This window comes from Montipora foliosa, chromosome 8 (assembly GCF_036669935.1).
Source record: "Montipora foliosa isolate CH-2021 chromosome 8, ASM3666993v2, whole genome shotgun sequence".
In the NCBI taxonomy this organism is placed as follows: Eukaryota; Metazoa; Cnidaria; class Anthozoa; order Scleractinia; family Acroporidae; genus Montipora; species Montipora foliosa.
In genome coordinates this window covers 50,494,396-50,514,395 of record NC_090876.1, presented here as the reverse complement: position 1 = coordinate 50,514,395, position 20,000 = coordinate 50,494,396, and the positions used below count along the sequence as shown (strand labels likewise).

The window sequence follows — 20,000 nt, the reverse complement described above, 5'->3', positions numbered from 1 at the left end:
TACACATGGGGTGATGGCACCACTGGAATGCTTGGTCATGGTGAAAATGGTGAGGAGAATGTACCCAGGGTAGTGGATGCCTTGCTGTCAAGAAGCATTTGGACAGTAGCATGTGGAGTCAAACACACAATCTCAGTAACAAGTACTTAAAATTGTTTACGTACTCTATGCTATTTGAAAAGATGCCTGAAATTAATCCTTAATTACCCTTGGGCCCATGCCATTACGTACAGTATACTAATCATTTTAGGGGTTCCTTTGTATTTACCGTGTACAGTATCACCTGCCTTGGACAAAAGTAAGGATGAGTACTTGTACTGTAGTTGTTCTTAATCAGTTAGTGGCCAATCCCATGGGTCTTGGTACAGCTCTATTAGTTCAGGGCTGAAAATAATGTCCGGCAGGTCAAATTTTCGACTCGACCGGTCACATTAAACAATCACATTGAAATAAACGAAAGTTTCCACACTTAGCTGCTGTTTGCTGTGAGTAAAAGTAACATTCAGTTTCATCTTGCCAAAATTCACATTGTCAAACTCTAACCTGGTATTAAAATAGAACCATTGTTTGACCCTTGTTTACAAGATTCGTAACTCATGACATACACCAGCGTTACGTCCAGTCTCAGAATACCTCAAAACCAAGGTCTTGGAAAGTTTGAGGCAATGCAGAACCGGAAGAGAAGTACATTTTTGTGTTTGACCACTGTGGAGGTGCGTACAACACAGTACAGTACATACAGTTAGTGGATTCCTTCAATAAAATAGAACGATCAGTGAATTTCTGGTACCAGTACTATTTGAAGCGTACACAAACAACTGTTTTTTGCGAACCAATTTGCCTTCTGAAAGCAGTTGTCACGTCTTGCGCAGTATACATGTTTGTGTCACAAAAATAAATCACTTTTCACCGACAACATTATAACACGCATTCGTTTTCGGCCACTTTTGGGAGGTACAAAATTCATGTAGGTAATATTGCTCTGTCAATTCACCCATTCAATTGCAAAACACTCAAAGTTTACATCAGTGTTATATTAAAACAGGTTATTGCTTAATCGGTGAGGGGTAATAATGTGTATTAAATTAGGAAAAAAAATCATTTTTGTTTTTATATTTGAGTGGCCAGAAACAAAGTATGACCGGCCGACATGCATCTGTTATTTTCAGCCCTGTGAGTAAGGAAATTTATCAAGATACCCAAAACAAAAATTATTATTGTGTTGGGGTTTCTTCATTCTCTCCAGCATACTTGTAGACCTCCCTCAACTTAAAAAAATAATTAAATTTTGTTTCATTTCCAGAGGAAGGTGAAGTGTTTTCTTGGGGATCAGGAGATGGAGGAAAGCTTGGGCAAGGGCACCTTAGGGACCGATCAACGCCACTCAGAATTGCTGAACTGAAGGACAAAAAAGTCACTAAAGTTGCATGTCATGAGTTGCACTCCGCAGCTATCTGTGGTAAGTTAATTGCTAAGCTTTCTTGGTAGTAGTAAATAATGATCAGATGAGCTGAGGTTGGGCAGGTATTCCTTTTATCAACACCTTCAGCAGATCATGCCAAAAAGAGGTCTCCAAAGTAAGTTTTAAGTATAAGTACGGAGGTTTCGTGATATAATTATACATCTTGTGTCATCAACAAGGTTCAGTCTGATGACCTCCTGGGCAAGAAGTTAGTGAAATGTACCTCAGTAACTGTATATGCCCTGTGTTACTATGTTGTTAAAATGACTTGTATTTTTGAACTTTTACTTTCTCATTGGCTCTGGTCAATCGATATACTATACTACAATAATTATCTATACACTAAGTCTAACAAAGACCTCTTCACAACAGGTATGGGTGAGTTGTATACCTGGGGAAAGGAAGGACCAAGACTTGGTTATGAAAGCAAGGCTAGGAAAGTGATGCTGCCAAGATTGGTTGAAGGACTTCAGGAGCATAGGGTGACAGATGTTGCTTGTGGAGTTTCTCACACACTGGGTAAATAAAGCGAGTTAATCATATGATAATTTATTTTCAAGCTTATGTGGTAGAAAAAGTATTAATTTTTTGTTTTTTGGAAAGTTGCATGGGAAGAACGAAAATCTTGGTCTCTTCCAAGCAATGTTAAATTGTCCTCTGCTCTGCTGATTACATGTAATTCTATGTGTAATAATTATTTATTTCATTAAGGGTCAAAGTTTGTGACCCAAGACCTTTTTCCATACTGTTTTTCATCTTCTCGTCTTTGTGATACTAATAACATGAAAATATCCTGCTATAATATAACCCTGGACACCTCACAGACACAGTGTTAATAACCATAGGGTTCTTGTGGTTTAGTATGTACATTTATGCGTTGATTCCTTCCACAGTTTGCACAAGAAATGGCCAATGCTTTGCTTTTGGAAACAATGAATTTGGCCAGTTAGGCATCACTGGCATCACTCAGAGTTACGAGCCGGTGCGTGCCGTTGAGCTGGAGAGCTACCATATTGCATTTGTGACTTGTGGATCTCATCACAATGCTGTGATATCAGGTTTGTTGTATAGAGCACTTTGATACAGTACCACTATAACAAACCCCTTATTTACCAACCCCTCCTTCAGATCGCTTGTTTGACTTGTCTACAAGCAACTAGGGCCTACAGTACAAGGTCTAATCTTCTCCTGTTTTTAGTTAAAGGAATAAATAATAATATTTATAATAATTATATTGTGCTTTGGTCCCAATCTTGCCAGCCACTCCCTTCATGATTCAGTTCCAAATACTGCAAGGAAGGTTGACTAATGGGTCCTGTTTCTGTGTTTGATTGGGTTGCCTGTCCGTTAGGATGTCCTCGAGATCCTGAGCAATGTGTTTCTGGTAGAAATTAATCCACCTGGGTGGAAATAGATCAAAGTATGGAAATGACACACTGGCAGATCCACACCTCAAACCAAGTTTTGCACCTTTACCAGTTTGTGTTGGCCACTCTTTACTGAAGTTGAAAATATGAAAAGTCATCTCTTCAGTTTGAGATTTTTATTTGCTTAAGAGTGTGTTTTTGTTTTTAAAGATGCTGGTTCGTTATGGCTTTGGGGTGCAAATCAACATGGACAGTTAGGACTGGATGCTTCATGTGCGTTCTCATCAAGACCATATCTTTTATCTGCCACAGCAGATCTGAGGTAGAGACATTTCTTTGCATTTCACTCTCTCTCCTTAAATATACCTTCAAGAGATGACCTAATTCTGTAATTTTTAACTGTGATAAAATACAACTGGTGAAACATCCGTTTGACTTTCACTATGGGGATGGCAAAACCCAAAATGTTGACTTGCTTCCATACTGGCACAATTGCATAGTTGACGAGAGTTCTTTCTGTAAACTCAGAAAACTTTGAATCCTAGAAACATTTTAGGGAAATCCTGGAAAGAAAAAAATCACTTTGGTGTGAGGTTTGTTAGTGTTTCTCGACTTTCAACACAGTTTATTAACTCTTCTGTTCTTTTAAATTTTGGAATCTCTTTGTTTTCAACCTTAATGTTATTTTTTAGTTCATTGTGAGGAATTTTTGCCTTATCAGAAACCACACGATTATAGATGTAAGCTGTGGAACCAAACACACTGTATTTTTGTCAAGTAAGTGCTTTGTACTGCCATGAAACAATGTAGATTTATGAGATGTGGTCTCTGTAAGGGGTGGTTTATATTTTAGTACATTTAATTTCTTTTCTGTTCCCTATTAAATTACTATGTGCACTGAATAAACAAATCAGGGTTTTTCGAAAAATCTGAGCAAACAACTGATGACGAATTTTCCATTCCTTTTCTCACTGAACTTTAACATTGTTTATTCCCAGTTCGTTTCCTGTTAGTATGAAAACAATTTACTGGTGAGATATGTTGGATTCAATAATTACATGTACAGTAAAGTGTTTTACTGATTCTGAATGTGTTAGGAGTTTTTCTACTATGGGAAAATCATTAACGATTGATGGATTTCATGATACAGAGTAAATAGCATATATTTGAATCTCTGAAACTATACCAGGGATATTAACAAATCAGTGTGTTTTTTAAATCGGTGGCGTCTTCCTCCTCGTCTGTTGTCTTACTAAACACTGTTTTTATTTATGTCCACCATTTGGAATGTTTCATTAAATACATGTACTAGTAAGTGTATTAAAACAGAAGTTAAATATAACATTGTTTTGGCTCTGGTGTGAAGGGAATGTTAGTTATCTTCTGTACTTTTTTTTTGCTTCAGAAAAAGGCAAGTTATTTGGAATGGGTGACAACAGAGAAAATCAGCTTGGAATAAACCAACGAGGAAAATCAGAAGAACCTGTTTTACAGGTTGTATTTCCAACCCGGATTCACTTGTCCGGCCACTCCAAAGCAGCCAAACCTAAACAGGTGTCTTGCGGAGCTTTTCACACTGCTGTCCTAACAGGTCAGTCTAATGATAAGAGGTATAAGAGGTATTACTATTATTGTTATTATTATTATTATTGCCGTTACTGGCTTGAGCAAGCAGTATACAACAAATCCTGCAATCTGATTGGTTCATGGAGTTGATGTATCGTTGCTTGACGAAGTATGGAAATTTCTACCTTGAAATCTTTTCATTAACTATGAAGAAGAATGTTTCGATGAAGCCTGTTTCTTTCATTTGCTTTATCCCTGTTTTCTTTGCTGTCAACTCGCTTGATGTTGGTCCGGTTTTTTGCAAGCATTTTGTTAGAATTTAGAACTAGACGCTCCATGAGGCACACACTGGGTTACCTGTGGTACGTGTTACACAAAAACAGAACGCACTGCATTGGGTGGTATTGAACTGCAGCGTTCCAGTTAATTTTTTTCAAGTGGGGGGTCATAAAGGCCATCTGAGGGGCCACCCAGACGTCGTGCCTGCAGAGGCCCTTTGGCTCACACGTTCACACGTTTAATTATTTTGTTATGTCCTGCCCCATTTTGAGGTCTTTTAGTTTTTTAAGCTTTGGTAATAAATTCAGTTTAAAGATAGCAAAACACGCTCTTGAATAAAATTCACTTGTTTCTTCTTTAAGTAAATAGTTTGCAAAAAAACTAACTTCAAATTTCTCTGATGGACGTTTTCCTGAATATTTACATTTGATCTTTCGGGTCAGGAAGCCTTCTTTGTCAGGTTCCTTAGAAACAACACATTTGCTAATAGAGGCAAAAACCTTTCCTATTTCATTGCGCGTGTGAAGACAAGAAACCCAATCGTGTCAAATTACCATACGCAACAAAATAAATTTCAGGATCAAACCCTTTCCTGAAGAACATTTTCCTTGAATAATGAAGCTCAAAATAGACGGCAAGCTTTCTTTCAAATAATTCTTGGCTGTCACATTTCCAATTAATTTTTTTTACCTGAAGACTGTGCAGAGTTGATTACAAATAAATACAAATAGCCAGACAACAGAGATCACAGATCCACTTAAGGTGTTCGTTTCCTTCTCTCTCTTTGTTAAACCCAGAGAATTTTCCATTTGGTTTCAGTGTTGTACGTAACACCACAATTCGTAAAATATTAGAGATACAGCCCCATTTGATTACGGCTCGACGAGCGAAAGATTGTCGTCGAAGTCCATTACTCGTTGCTTTTAAGATTCCAGATATTTATTTTCCACTGTCTGTCTTGTTTATCCAATTGACGTTCCATTCTTGAGATCCATAAAGGTATATTTTGTTTAAAAATCCACCAAAACACCATTTGTGTTCAATGACTTCGACGCCATTGCAGGTTAATGAAATCTTTTGTGTCCACCAGAGAAATCTACGCATTTCTCCTAACCCCTGAAACCCATCAAAATACGCGCAGAAGACTCTATGCACAAAGACATCACTTACATGTAGTAGGGGAGTGACAGGAAAGACTTTTCCCGACACTAAAAAAAACGGAGAAATGAAACGCAGATTCCGACTGGGTTTGGCAACCCAATAAAAACTAAAAAGGAGGACTTCATTGAGTTCCTTCAGAGGAAGATACAGATTTCGGGTGTCGTTTTTTATTTTTCTCGCGGCTTCGCCACTCGTTCTCACGCGCTTCGCGCGCGAATTTCGCGGCTTCGCCGCTCGTGCGCACGGCTCGACAAAACCGCCATGCTACGCAGGCTAGGGTGTCGTTCTACCTTCAGTGTCTTTAAATATACTTTTTACGTGAGATGCCTGTGGCAGACCACGTTTAAAAATGGCTTGAATGCCGTCATAGTCAGATATGGAAATTAGCCACGTGCTTGTCACGAAGCTTGAAGCAACTTGGTGTCTTGTCTTGTCTTGTCTTAGGGCCGATTTACACGGTACGACTTTGTCGCATGCGACAACGGCTTACGACAAGCCCACGACATGATTTACGATTGTTGTGTACGTCAGAAAAAATGTCGTAGCATTTTAAAACATGTTTTTAAACGCTGCGACAATCGTAAGTCATGTCGTAGGCCTGTCGTGAGCTTGTCGCATGGGACAAAATCGTATCGTGTAAATCGGCCCTTAAAATGCCAGACTCAAGTTGTGGGAAGATTGGATAGCACTGTATTGTTCCCTGAATGTGCCACTGTCCAGTTGTTAAACCCTTTTATCCACAGGATATCTTGTCGACAGAGTTTGAGTTCAAAAGGTTTGCTGGGTCTAAAACAAGCCAAAGCCTGAAGATCAGGCCAGAGATAATCGTTTTGATTTAAATAACAGGGAAGTCAAGTTAATTATTTTGTTTTTATTTTCATGCAGAGGACGGAGAAGTCTTTACATGGGGAAAAGGAACATATGGCCGGTTAGGACATGGTGATAATAGAGACAGGCAAGTGACAAGAACCAACAGTGCATCACCCAAGAGTAAGGGCCTGGGGCCAAACTGGAAATGTTTGGCGTTTAAACAACATCAAACATTGTTTAGTGACCAAACAGGCTGATGTTGAAGTGAGTGGCCAAACGGTTAAAACATGTTTGATCTAACTCAGATGAAAATCCACAAACAAAGAACCATGGGTCACAAATGGGCGCGCCAAGAATGTTTGAGACAGCTGTTCAAACGAACAAACTCTTCGCCCATTAAACACGAGAACAAAAGAAATGTTTTAAGTTGTTTGATCGAATGTTTGAAATTTTATCAAACACGATCAAACAGCACCAAACAAGGTGGTCAAACGGTAAAATGTTTGGTCACCAAACAATGCTTGATTTTGTGTGGTCGCCAAACATTTGACGTTTGGCCAGGCCCAAAGATTTACCTAAACTGACCTCGTGCCCTTCAGCTTCAGAAAAGTGTCTGTTTTTTAGTTAAACCAATTTTTGCGGGAAAATAAACAATAGACCAATCGGCTGTCTTAATGTTGTACCCAATACGCCATTTCCGAGTTCATCTCACCCTAGTCTTCAAAGTGGCTCTGAGTGCGAAGTTCTTCTTAAGAAAACTAGTTTTCATTCATATGTAAAGCAGAACTAATTACCATCACAAAAACTTCGCACTTAGACTCGCGTTGAAGAGTCTTTGAAGAGGCTTATTCAAACCCTTTGGGAATAAACCGTTCTGTTTCAGGTATTTCCATACCGTTTAAATGTGAATGCTACATTATAATGCAAATACAATGCGCAGAAATGGGGTTTGATACAGCGGTTAGGCCTATGAGAGAAGCTGATCACTTGATGACATCATACAAATAGCATGAAGCTTTAACTCTTTTCAATTAAAGCCGTAAATATCGAATTTGCAGCGGCAAATCACCTGTGTGACGTCAGGTTACTGTTAAGATAAACTAGAATATCTTGACTTGTTTGAACCAGGTCGGTGAGCCCGAGAAATGGGGTTTGATCCAGCGGTTAGGGCTATGAGAGCAGCTGATCACGTGATCACATCATAATTATAACCCTGGGAGATTTGAATTGGGTACGACATTGAATTAGCCGATTTGGTCTTTTGAGTGTTTTCACTCACGTGATCAGTAACCTTAATCTCCCTCCGAAACAAAGGAAAACGTTTGCATGATAATAGAGCTCAATTCCCAGAGGATTAGTTAGGTACACCAACATGGCCGCCGTTCTATTGTTTAGGAAAAGCAACATGGCTGCCGTGACGTCACGTGAAAACTCTCTATTGTTTAGTTTCGCGCAAAACTTGGTCTAAAAATACACACTTTCCTGATGCCGATGGGGACGAATCTGATACCAGATTCTTACTCTTGGATAATGGACTCTTGCTAGAACATGCTCTTTGGTATTTGAAAGTAAAATCAGCTTGGTGAATACAGTTGGTAAGGACTATTGGAGGTGACTTCACCGGCTATGGCAGAACTATTTGTGCATGTACATCAGGGTTAACATAGTGGTTAGAGCACCGTTACCTTCCACCAGTGTGGCCCAGGTTCTATTTCTATACCCCATTGACTCCCAGGGGTTCCCCCAGGAAAATCGTCTGGCGTTAGACAGTCTGAGAGTAAAATACTAAGTTTGCCCGGTTCAGGCCGATTTGGGAATCAAAGGGATACTCTACGCCACATGTGGGTTGAGTTTGTCGGTTCTCTATTCTACTCCAAAGGGTTTTTCTCTAGGTACTCAGATGAACCCCTCTCATCAAAAATTGTCATTTGATTTGCTTTGAGTGATTTTATTATTATTATTATTTGGAAACAGAACACTTCATTTACATCCCAAATTTTTGCATAATCATTGTTTGCAATTTCTCCTGGGACATGAAGATATAATGTGAAAAATACATGAAAGATATTAAGCATCTACATCAACTGGGAACTGGGAAAAGTCCGAGCCGTAGATGGGATTTGAACCCACGAACTTCCGTAATCTAGTACAGATGCTCTAACCACTGAGTTTATTAGCTTCTGCTATTGCGTGCTCACCCTCATGAAATAAAGACTTTACTTACTTACTTACTTACTTACTTACTTACTTACTTACTTACTTACTTACTTACTTACTTACTTACTTACTTACTTACTACGACTGCATCACGCAATCACATAGTCTAATTTTAACCACATACGACACTTAACTACATCTCGCAGTCACCTTGCTCACCACGGAGTCTCCAGTAGTTCAGTGGTTAGAGCATCCGTACTTGATCACGGAGGGTCGTGGATTCAAATCCCATCTGGGGCTCGGAATTTTCCGAGTTCCCAATTGATAATGATGCTTAATATCTTTCATGTATTTCACAAGATGTCCCAAGAGAAATCGAAAACAATGCCTAGGCAATTTTTTTTTGTGGGGGGGGGGGGGGGAGAGTAAACAAGGTGTATTATGGGATTTTGGCACGTTAAGAATTCAAAACTTTCTGCTCTGGAAAACGGATTTCAAAAGTTGCGGGTTCGCATGCCTGATTTTGCGAGATACGTGTAGACAGAAGGCGAATCCGCGAAGAAAAGTTGAGGATTCATAAATATATCCGGATTCGTGTGGAGGGGGCCTAAGTCATCTTAAGTATCCAGTGTTGGTAACAAAGCCCGTCTAGGCCAAGTGCTAAGGATTTTATGGTGTAAACGCAGCTTTCCTGATACAGTTGAACTAGTAAACCTTTCATTTCAGGTCAGTGCCGTGTGAACTGGACATGGATGGAAGGCGTGTCCGAGCAGTGGAATGTGGCAGTACGCACACTGCTTGTTTAGTTACAAGAGCCTGGGTTTCGGATGATTTGATTAAGACCTGCATGGCCTGCAAAACCAAGTTCTCGTTGGTGAATAGGAAGGTGTGTAATAGAGACAATTAAACTTTTTGCTCTACGATGAAGCGTTTGAGTTGAAAGAGGGAAAATGTTTTCTTATAACAGTCTGTCGAAGTGTGTGTTAGAGACCGTTTTTATCATTAGACCCTTTTTTGAGAGAAAAAGAAAGTGTATTTCATGCGTTTACGTATTGGGGAAGAAGTTGCGCGAGAGATATTCGTGATTTGCGAAAGTTCACTTGTTTCGCACGTCTTGTAAACTTTCAATTGCCCGAAACGGAAAATGCCATAATACTCTTTGTTTGTCCACCCAAATTTTGAATAAGCATTGTTGGGACCACTGTAAGTCCCAAGAGAAACTGGAAGCAATGCCTATTTAAAATTTGGGTGAACAAACAAAGAGTATTATGGTATTTTCCGTTTCGGGCAATAGGCCAGTTCCAAGTTAATATCTGCCTCCTCTTCAAAGCGAGTCTAACTGCGAATTAGTTTTCTTTCATATTTAAAGTAGAACTAAGTACCATCACAAAAAGTTCGCACTTATACTCGCTTTGAAGAGGAGACAGACGTGAACTCGGAAATGGCCTGTTGTCTCGATTGTGCCGATGATTTTTTCGTCTTCTTTCGACTGTCTTCCTCCGAGTCTCCGAGGATGGTGAATCCAAACAAAATCAAATCGATTTTTTAGTCTTCTCCGCCTTTGGATAACGCGCTTGGTAATAAAAATGGCAATCATTCCACCAGACTATTTCTTAAATTCTGTCTGAATGGTTTGTATTAATTTTTTTGTTTAATCAAATTGTTATCCGTAGCATCATTGCCGGAAGTGTGGTGGTGTTTTCTGTGCGTCATGCACCTCCAAGCGAACTCAAGTCCCCACTCAGCCTGGATATCCCGCGGCAATTCTGCGACGAGTTTGTGACAAATGTTATTCGTCGATTTTAGAAGAGACACAAAAACTCAGCTGATGGTGACCTAAGAAGGTGGAAAGCAAAAGGCGAGAGATTATCCACAGAGGCCAAAGATGGGATTCTTTGCTAGCAGGTTTCTTTTCTTTTGGGTTCGCTCTGTTGACGAGTACGGGAAGAGAGACCTCTGCCGTGGGTCGAAATTCACTGCGTTGAGCATTGCACGGCGGTTACTTAACGACCGAATCCTTATGTTGTGTGGGGGCTCACTTAACAACGGCGGAATTACTGTAAAGGAATGCGCGGGACACAGTGGGCTCAAGTCACAGTCAGCAAACATATCATGGGGCATGCGTCCAAGGTTGTGGACGGCGGTTGGTTCAAAGTGAGTTTCGACCCATGGCAGAGGTGTCATTTCCCGTACTTGTCAGCCCAGTGAACGCAAAAGGAAGGAGACCTCTGCTAGCAGGAAAAAGATGGGGATTGCCCTGTCCCGAAGTCGACATCCCATCCCATCCCATCCCATCCCAATTGATGTTAGTGATCAAAAAAGATGACAGACGCATGAAAAGTGTTTATAATAACGAAAACACCAAGTCAGAACCAAATTTTATATTTTTGACAAAATCATCGCTCCAACAGGCTGGGAAAGAACCTTGTTTCCTGAGAAACGATCTCTTTCCCTTCGGACTGGAAGACGAACGGACATATTGACCAACACCAACATGTCGGTGTATCTCTAAATCCAAGTACTCTTTAATTGAATCGATGAATTCTGTAAGAAAAGGCGACAATTTTTGCTTCATATACATGTATTATTTTTAAATATGAAATTCCTATCAGAGATTAAGGATGAACCGTGAAAACGTAGGCCTTCCCTTCTTCAAAATACATATGGGTGGTTTGTCAAGCTTCGTAAATATTGACCTCCTTCTTGTAAAGTTTTTTTATGGAGCTCTTCTTTGTTTCGGTTCCTCAATCTTTTAAGCTTTTTATGGGATTTAACCCCGCTTCGTTCCGTAAAAAAGCCAAAAAGGTCGGCCAATATCCCCAATTTTGACGAATTTTAATTCGTCAGAAGTGTGAAAAGGAATCGTTTTTTAATGTATCGCCGAACAAATTGTGTAGAATCAGGGGGCATGACCAGGTATCCAGTTACAGGAAGGGATTTAACTTGCGATGTGGTGTTCTTTTTCTTTGGGAGGTGGTGGAAGGGAAAATTAGCGGGCGGAGGAAGAGTCGGTCCACCTGGGAAGTCGAAAAAAATGACCTGGTCTGATCAAAGGTTACAAAGGCGTACGTCCGTTTTTCTGGCAAACACAGCCATATTATAATGTAAGCAATAAAACGTGAAGAACTCGTAATTTCTGCAAAGAAAAACATTTTCAGTTGCTCTCTACAGTGTCTGACCTTAGGTGCCTCTAGGTCGAGATACTGGCTTACAAATCACTTAAGAGGACGGAGTGTCTCTTGTATTGTGAAGAGGTCGTTGGGCTTTGCCCAGTGTAAGTGAGAATTGTTGTAGGTAGAAAATACTATAAAATAAAAGTGTCGAAAGTGATTGTGAGGTGTATTTTCGTGGAACGAATATTTCAGTAACTTGAAGCAGTATACCACCATTCTTACCATAATTTGCTTGATTGGCTAATTTGCCGTTGTCGGTAAGAGTCTAGACAACGCTGTACGCGTCATGCTCGCGTCAATTTATCACGCAATGTAAAAGCCAATCAGTTTCGCCCATTTTGGGAAATAACCCAATCATATTGCGAGAAAGTTATAGACAACGCTTGCTCTTTCTTTGTGTCATGATTTTGGCCGTGCTCTTAAATAAAATCTTTCTTTGGCGTTGAATATTGCGCCTCGTGAGTCCACAACATTTTGACCACTGTGATGACGAATATCGTTGTCGATAAGAGTGCAGACAACGCTGAACCACTTTCGATTTGTTAAATTCATCTTGATATTCAATTGTTTTAACATATCGGCGTATTTTGGATCAACGATCTTTTGGTACAAACTGGATCCGGATTTGGCAGTTACGAAATGAAACGTTTCGGGTGCAATGGACCTTTTCGGCTTGTACATTTTGTTTTCCCAATACAGATCATGTGATAATACTCAGGAGGTTTGGTCCTTTGTTTTGTTCATTAAGAAGAGTGCATGTAGGCATATTCATGCTTGCATGCCCTCATTTTAATGAACAAAACAAAAGACCAAACCTCCTGAGTATTATCACATGATCTGTATTGGGAAAACAAAATGTACAAGCCGAAAAGGTCTATTTAGGGTAAGGGAACGATTCTGACACCTTCATTTAGACGTGATGGTACAGTCTTTTTCTGGTGGGAATCGTACCCTGCGTTTTTCAAACCCAATAATTGATAGCGTCAAGTGGTTCTCTCGCTTTACGGCCTCTTTTGTATAATACGACTCATATCATGTATGTTTGTACGGCTCCCCCGTCCCTGTGAGAGTCCTGTATCCAATAGAGAGAGCTATGTAATTAGCCACTATCAAAAATACCATATTACTCTTAGGCCGCGTTCTTTTGGTGCTATTCCGGAATAGGAATACACGGAATAGACGGTATTTGTGTTCTTTTGGGACCTATTCCGTTTTCGGAATGAATAGAATAACATTTCGTTCATTCTGCTCCCGATAACAGAATGAAAGGAATGACCGGAATACGTTTCAATCGGAATAGGCAGAATATGCGTTCTTTTGGGAAAGTTTTGGCGGGAAATGATACGCGGTCGGCTTGAGAATTGTAAAACTTTGAATGGAATTCCGAATAGCGATCCAAATTGTCTACCGTAGATGCGGGTGTGCTTGACTTCTCTTCTGTTTCTTTAACGGTGCTAGAACAAGAAGAGCTATCAGTTTGTATTTGTGTTTGTGCCCTTGCCTGGCCAAAAGAACTGACGTTGGCATTAGTTGGTTTCCTCGACAAACCCTTACATTCGAACATGTTTATGCTGCCGTCCTGGACTACGCAAAGCACTCACAAGTCATCTTCCCTTTAAGGTTTTTAATTAGCAAATGAAGCAAACCCAAAAATCGAGGAAACCGCCAAAAACTGGTTCTTATGGCCATATTTTAGCATTTCGTGTTTCAAACTTTCGGGAAACCTATTTTCAGTCGCCATGCAAACGCAACTGGTGCATGCGCAGACAATAGTTCCCAGGTCACCTTCGTTGATAGTATTCCTTATACACCCTTTTAATAAGTGTAATATATGCCGTTTTCCGCTAATGACGTCGAACTCGTGCTTTCAAAATTTTATTCAGAAATGTACAAAGGCTTAAAACAACAAAAGAAATCGGAGTTCGACGTCATTAGCGGAAAACGGCATATATTAGACTTATTAAAAAGGTGTATAGCGTTCTTTAATTTGTGAATTGATATTCCTCGTATTCTGTTATTCCTAATCCCTAATAAGAATAGCCAGGATACTCCCAAAAGAATGCACCCTTTGTTTGCCCTCCAAACTTTTGCATAAGCATTGTTTCCAGTTTCTCTTGAGAGTTACAATGGTCCCAAGAGAAAATAAAAACAATGCTTATAAATTTTTTTGTAGTGCAAACAAAGAGTATTATGGTATTTTTGATCCTTGGGACCAAATCAACACACTTCCCCTCTAACCCTTGTCATTTGGGAGCTGGACTCCACATCATTCCTTCGTCAGTCCTTGCGCGTTTCCGGTTTTAAACATATTAAGAAGCAATACGCTGATTTTGGAGAAAGACTATTTTTTACTGTACAATGTAGTAGGTATCACGAGTGAAGTTGTATCTAGCCTTTCTGTGGATGAACAACTCCAGAACCTTCCTATTATTCATGTCTGCCTCCTCTTCAAAGCGAGTCTAAGTGCGAGGTTTTTTCCCATGAAAATTAGTTTTATTCATATGTAAAGTAGAACTAATTACCATCACGAAAACTTTGCACTTAGACTCGCTTTGAAGAGGAGGCAGACATGAACTCGGAAATGGCCTATGAAAGCTTAAGATTTCAATCGATGCTGTATTTTGCTGGTAGAACTGTAGTCCGACACTTGTAAAAAATCTATGAAATGAGAATTGGGGGGGGGGGGGGGGGGGGTTCCTGTTGGTGGAATTACACAATTACCCAGACTTCTTTTTGGGCACGAACGAGGCAACTCGAGAAGAACGAGACTGGCCCGCATCAAATGGCTGAAGCGTGGCCAGAGGAAAATTTTATAACCAGATACTAAAGATTAGCCCTAGTGTTTTCTTTTAACGTAGAAATAACACACAAACAGCGGTGACAAACATTAGATATAATTGCATCATTTGAAATCATCTTTTACTTGACATTTCGTAGGCGCATACACCTTCAGAAGGTCTCAGAAGTGACGGTTCATACAGAATTGGAGTTTAAATATACAGGATCACTAACTTAACTATTGACTACTAAGTAACAACAGAGGTGAGAAAAACTAATGAAGACAGCTTTTCGCTGCTGACATATTCATTTAAGGTCGGCGGATAACAGCGGAAAAGCACTACTTTGTCGTGTTCAGAAATCAAAAGTCTACGTTTCCCTACTGGGACTGCAAGGATTTTTATATCTGGAAAAACTAATAGACGATTTCATGACAATTTAAATTGAGCAGTTTAAAGCATTAATTCATGGGCATCGTATGTCGGCTCTTGCGGACCATGTTACATCAACTGGTCATAGTTTAAAATGGGATGATAAGAGAATAGTTACCCTCGTACTCCTCCCCAGGAAGGCTCTCCATGGGGGAGTCCACCAGCCGTCGCGTTGATTGGTTGCTTTGTTGCCACGGTGTTCGACCAAGTTATTTTACCGGCGGTATATGGTGGACACATCGTCATTTACAGTTTATTACTGGTTTCCGTTTCATTTTCTTGTGGCATCGCTTATTTTCTCTCTTTGAAGGGATCAGGAATTGAAAGGTGGATGGTTTGCTTTAATGGATCTACGTTTGGCTTTTAAGCGCGAGTAATCATCAACGAAGATACCAACAAACAGACGCGGTAGTCCCTCGGCGTAACTTCTGACAGGTGAACCTTTTCACCACAACACTGTAAAAGCAGAAATTACGGCTTTTGAACCGAAACGTTTCTTCTAGACAGGCTAATTTAGTGGAACTGCTTTCAAGTCATAAAATTCCTTTCAAGGGATAATCAGTGACTTAATTTGGTGGAATTATCACGTCAAATTATTTGTCGCGAAATCACGTTTTAAACTTCCTCGATTTTGGTTATACAGTTGTTCAAGATCACAAATTTATCAACGGCCTTTCTTTCTTCTCCGTTTCGGGAAAAGCATTTCGTGAAAAAGACTTTGTTGTCTGCATCAAACCACAAGAAGCTTGTAAAGCTGGAGGTCAATGGTGTCGTGAGGTTTGCAGTTGGCCTCGTAAAGTGTGTGTTCTTTTGGACCATAACCAGAATTTCTGTTACCAGCGATTTGTTTATGCCTTCACTAGTTCATCACAAATCACTTGAACGTTTAGCTTAGTCAATTGATGTGTGAGTTGTAGTGAGGTTACATATAGAATTCCTTTCTCCTTGAAACTGAATTTAATCCCTGGCGTTGGTTTTAATCTTTTGTTTACGGTTCGGCGTTTAAAGCGCTAGCTTCAGGAAGTATTAGCTGATTTTTCTCCAGTTAAGAAAATGATGGACGTTTGGTAAACAAAGGACATCTTAACATAAATTCAGGAATCTTCATATTTAATTAATACAAGTCTTCTGGAGAGAGAGCTTTATTGAGTCATGACTTCCAGGACACCTTCTGAAAAGAGTTTGTCATCTAGGCTGAACCACATGCAAATATCTAAACAACCAAGTGGACTCTGCCGAGCTAAAGCTACTCCCCCTGTTCTTAAGGCACATTTTATGTCATCGCAAAAAGACCCGAAATTTGTGCCGTACCCACCACAAAAAGCCAGACCCGTTGCTACAAAGTCAACCTCATTGGTTGCCAGAAACGACGTTAGGCCAGTACCACCCACTCAACCAAAAACAAAGAAAAGACTAGTGAGGAAGTTTTACGATATTCACAAACAGGATGGAATTATTTATGAAGGAAGAGTTAGCGGAGATGGAGAGTCTTTGGATAATGAAGAGTTTTTTGAAAAATCAAGATGCCCATCATGGGAACGCATGCCAGGGGATGGATGTATATCTGACATTGCAGAAGAAGATGAAGATGCAGAGGAGGACAAGAATTGTGAGGAGGAAGAGATTGATGAAGATGAAGATGGGTTTGACGAGGAAAACTTTGACGATGATTTTGATAACTGTGATGAATCTGATGAAGGTGAGATGACTTGATATTTTTTTGCTAACACTAAATTTTTTGGCAGTGAAATTCCATTTAACAAGAGCATAGATCACTACAGGATATCAATGATCTATTTTTGACCATTGTCTGTTATCGAATTCACTAAAAGGTAAAATTGCCATTGATGCAATTTCAAGCTAATAAATTGCAAGAAACATAATATCTATTATCCCAGTCAGAGATGTTTTAATTTTTTTGCTGGGAAAAAAATTTTACTGGGCCAGGTTGTTCGAAAGCCGATTAACTTAAATTATCCAGGATTAGCGTAAACTTTTGTTTCATGTTTTCAACTTTTTGGTGAAAGTTTCTTTTGCTTATTTTTGTATCTCAAGATAGTCTTCTTCTAAAGTTACAAGATTTGCCAAATATCAGTGTTGACCAGCATTTGGGAGTAGAAAAATAAACTCCTTGGCTAATTTTGTAACCTGGGATTGTTGTTAATCGGCTTTTGAATAACCCGGCCCTGGTGTGTGGATATACCGGTAGCTGGGTCCTAAAACAGACTTCTCACAATAGTAATAATTATTATTATTAAGTATATGTATGTACTTGCCAACATGATCAGCTAAGGCTCAACAATCCTGGCTAAATGTTTAAGACGGCAATACCACACCAATTCTTTCACCAAGCATGTTTCTGTAACAATTTGCCATTATTTCTTTGCAACATAAATTTCTAATCTAACATACATTGTACACATTGAGACATGTCTGAAAGCAGTATTGTTCAAATCATGCATAATTTTCCCTGTGTTTTGAATATAGCTGGCTTCTCTGATGTTGGCGACGATGATGATGATGATGATGAAGACGGGTGTCAGTCATCGATAAGTTCTGCTGCTTCATCACAAGTGTCTGTTGCAAAAACCAGGGCATCAAGTGCAAGGTTGAGCAGGGGATCAGGGCCTGTAGGCCAATCAAAACCTTCATCATCTAGTAGTAGAAGTACGGCCTGTAAGAAAGCCAATGCGTGGACAACACAAGCTGATGAAGAAAGAAAGGATAAGCTTTCACCACTGGTTCCAAGTTTTTTTGCCCATTTACCACCTACAATTTACTTTTTTGTTGAGGGAGAAAAAGGTACAGTACCTACCAGGGTATATTTTACAAAAGTATACTATTTCCAGGGCTCGAAATTGCGACTAATACAATTGCATTCTTTCGAAACAAAAGGGTTAACAGGTTGCCACTTTGCTGCTACTTTAATTTGCTAAAATAAAAAGAAGTGACAAATTTATTTTGTTTCTCGTCATGAATTTTCTTTCAATCTGAAGATAGCTTAATTGTAGCGTAATTTAGCTGCAAAATTGTTACTTGCACAACTCCATTCCAGTAACTTTTGAAGTATATGCCTAGGGTAATCAATGTTAGCGGCGGCCACTCTTGTCTTTTGCAAGGGTTTGAGTGAAAATCAAGGCAGAGTAGCCGGGGGTAAGAGGCAAATTTCTGATAACATACATGTAGATGGTGGTTTTAATACTGGTGACTGGCTAATGAAACCCCTACCAAAATAATAATTGACATTACCTACGTGTAATATTATTATAATTGTTTCTTTCTGGAAAAAAAAGGACTACCCGTATTCCTGGAGAAATACCTTCAGTTTCAAAGCCAATTACATTGTATTATGATAAGACTGAAACTGAAAGAAATTATTGATTAACTGCCCACATTCTTGTTTTGCAATTCCTCAGCACTATTGAAAAATTCCAGCTCCTGACTTAAATGAGATGAAGATCGTTTTTTGTGTGATGTTCATTTGCAACTTACAACGACGATTATTTTTGTGGGATACTACAATAGCAAAGTATGACGCTAAGCATAATAGCATTACTAGAGAATAAGGTAGGTTTCTTTTATTCAAATTTGTAGTGGCTCCACTTCCTGCTGAATTACGAAAACTGCTCAAATGGAAAATGAGTTCAATAACACCAAATGTCATAAAGCAATGCATTGCAAGAACAGGATTTAAACCAACCAAGAGTAAGTTCATTATGTTCTGACTTCTTGTGTGGTGGGTTTCTGGGGATGATTTAAAGTGGTTCATTCAAACCGATTACACGTAAACTAAAGTGAAAAACACTTGAACACATCAGTGCATGATTCTGGCCTCTTTTGGAAAACAAAGATCGCACTTACATAAGCGTGTTCAGTGGTTTGAAAGATATCAAGTTTGTTGTTAGGCATTGTGGCACAGAGTTTATCCTGGTTTCAATTAACCATTAATTTAAACTATCCTATGGATAGTCCACTACTCCACTGCAAGCACTGTAAGCAATTGCCAAGGAATACTCCAAATACAGTTCATTGAAGCCAATGTGCTTTTCAAGTAAACTCATCCCATGCCTATAAACACATCCCAGTATGTGTTGCTCACAGATCATTACACCCTCAGACGAGCTCTCTCCCACAACACCACAGAGCAAACATACAGCAGGGTCCAGTGCCCCATTTCTAACACCAACCTGTGCTTAGTGTATACAAAGAAATGCCGTCTACCAAATCATAATTTGTGACAACTGCAACCAACAATGCATTGGGTAGCACTAATTAGCAAATTCTGTCATAAATGATTGCATATGACAACACTTCAATAATGAAAACTATTCCATGAAGAAACATGTTTCTACATGCCAAAACAAAGACTATAAAGGTATTGAAATCAAGAGCAATTTTGTACAAGAAAAATGACCCCGCAAATTTACACCTACTGGAAGCATTTTTACGTTAGAAAGTACAAACCTACTGTCTACTCTCCAGAAGAATAGAGCAAATTTGCAGACCTTTTGTTTTAATTTATGATTTTTGTTTGACGACCATGTGAGCATATCTGGTGAGACTCGCTTATAATAGCTTGTTTCATCCATACTTAACTTTATTCATATTGTATTTTTTAAAAGTCATAATTTGTATATTATGTGGAATATTTTTCTTTTTCCTGGTGGTGCTGCTGATCAGCAATCAATAAGCTCAGATTTAAATAGTTAAAGTGCACCTAACCCCGAAATATTTTTTTCGCTAAAATGAATCTTTGGAACCGTTCGAAACGCACAGCAGCCATTTTTTCATTTTTCTAACAAATCCTGTCATTTTA

At 39.3% G+C, this 20,000-nt stretch overlaps 2 protein-coding genes across 2 annotated transcripts in view; both read left to right on the top strand.

Moving 5' to 3' along the window:
* The window catches only part of LOC138013306 (uncharacterized), a 23,082-nt gene extending 10,950 nt beyond the window's left edge, over positions 1–12,132 (top strand). The window contains exons 8-17 of the mRNA XM_068860345.1: positions 1–142; positions 1,304–1,459; positions 1,835–1,981; positions 2,356–2,520; positions 3,040–3,151; positions 3,551–3,606; positions 4,235–4,420; positions 6,721–6,790; positions 9,529–9,688; positions 10,476–12,132. The exon at positions 1–142 is cut by the window's left edge and continues 14 nt beyond it. Coding sequence (XP_068716446.1) covers positions 1–142; positions 1,304–1,459; positions 1,835–1,981; positions 2,356–2,520; positions 3,040–3,151; positions 3,551–3,606; positions 4,235–4,420; positions 6,721–6,790; positions 9,529–9,688; positions 10,476–10,631 — 1,350 coding nt within the window. The 3' untranslated portion in view covers positions 10,632–12,132. The remainder of the gene's footprint in view (positions 143–1,303; positions 1,460–1,834; positions 1,982–2,355; positions 2,521–3,039; positions 3,152–3,550; positions 3,607–4,234; positions 4,421–6,720; positions 6,791–9,528; positions 9,689–10,475) is intronic.
* A 3,268-nt stretch (positions 12,133–15,400) lies between these two features.
* Positions 15,401–20,000, top strand: part of LOC138013131 (tubulin monoglutamylase TTLL4-like) — a 24,355-nt gene continuing 19,755 nt past the window's right edge. Inside the window, exons 1-3 of the mRNA XM_068860123.1 lie at positions 15,401–16,883; positions 17,672–17,986; positions 18,779–18,889. Of these exons, the coding sequence (XP_068716224.1) occupies positions 16,337–16,883; positions 17,672–17,986; positions 18,779–18,889 (973 nt within the window). The 5' untranslated portion in view covers positions 15,401–16,336. The remainder of the gene's footprint in view (positions 16,884–17,671; positions 17,987–18,778; positions 18,890–20,000) is intronic.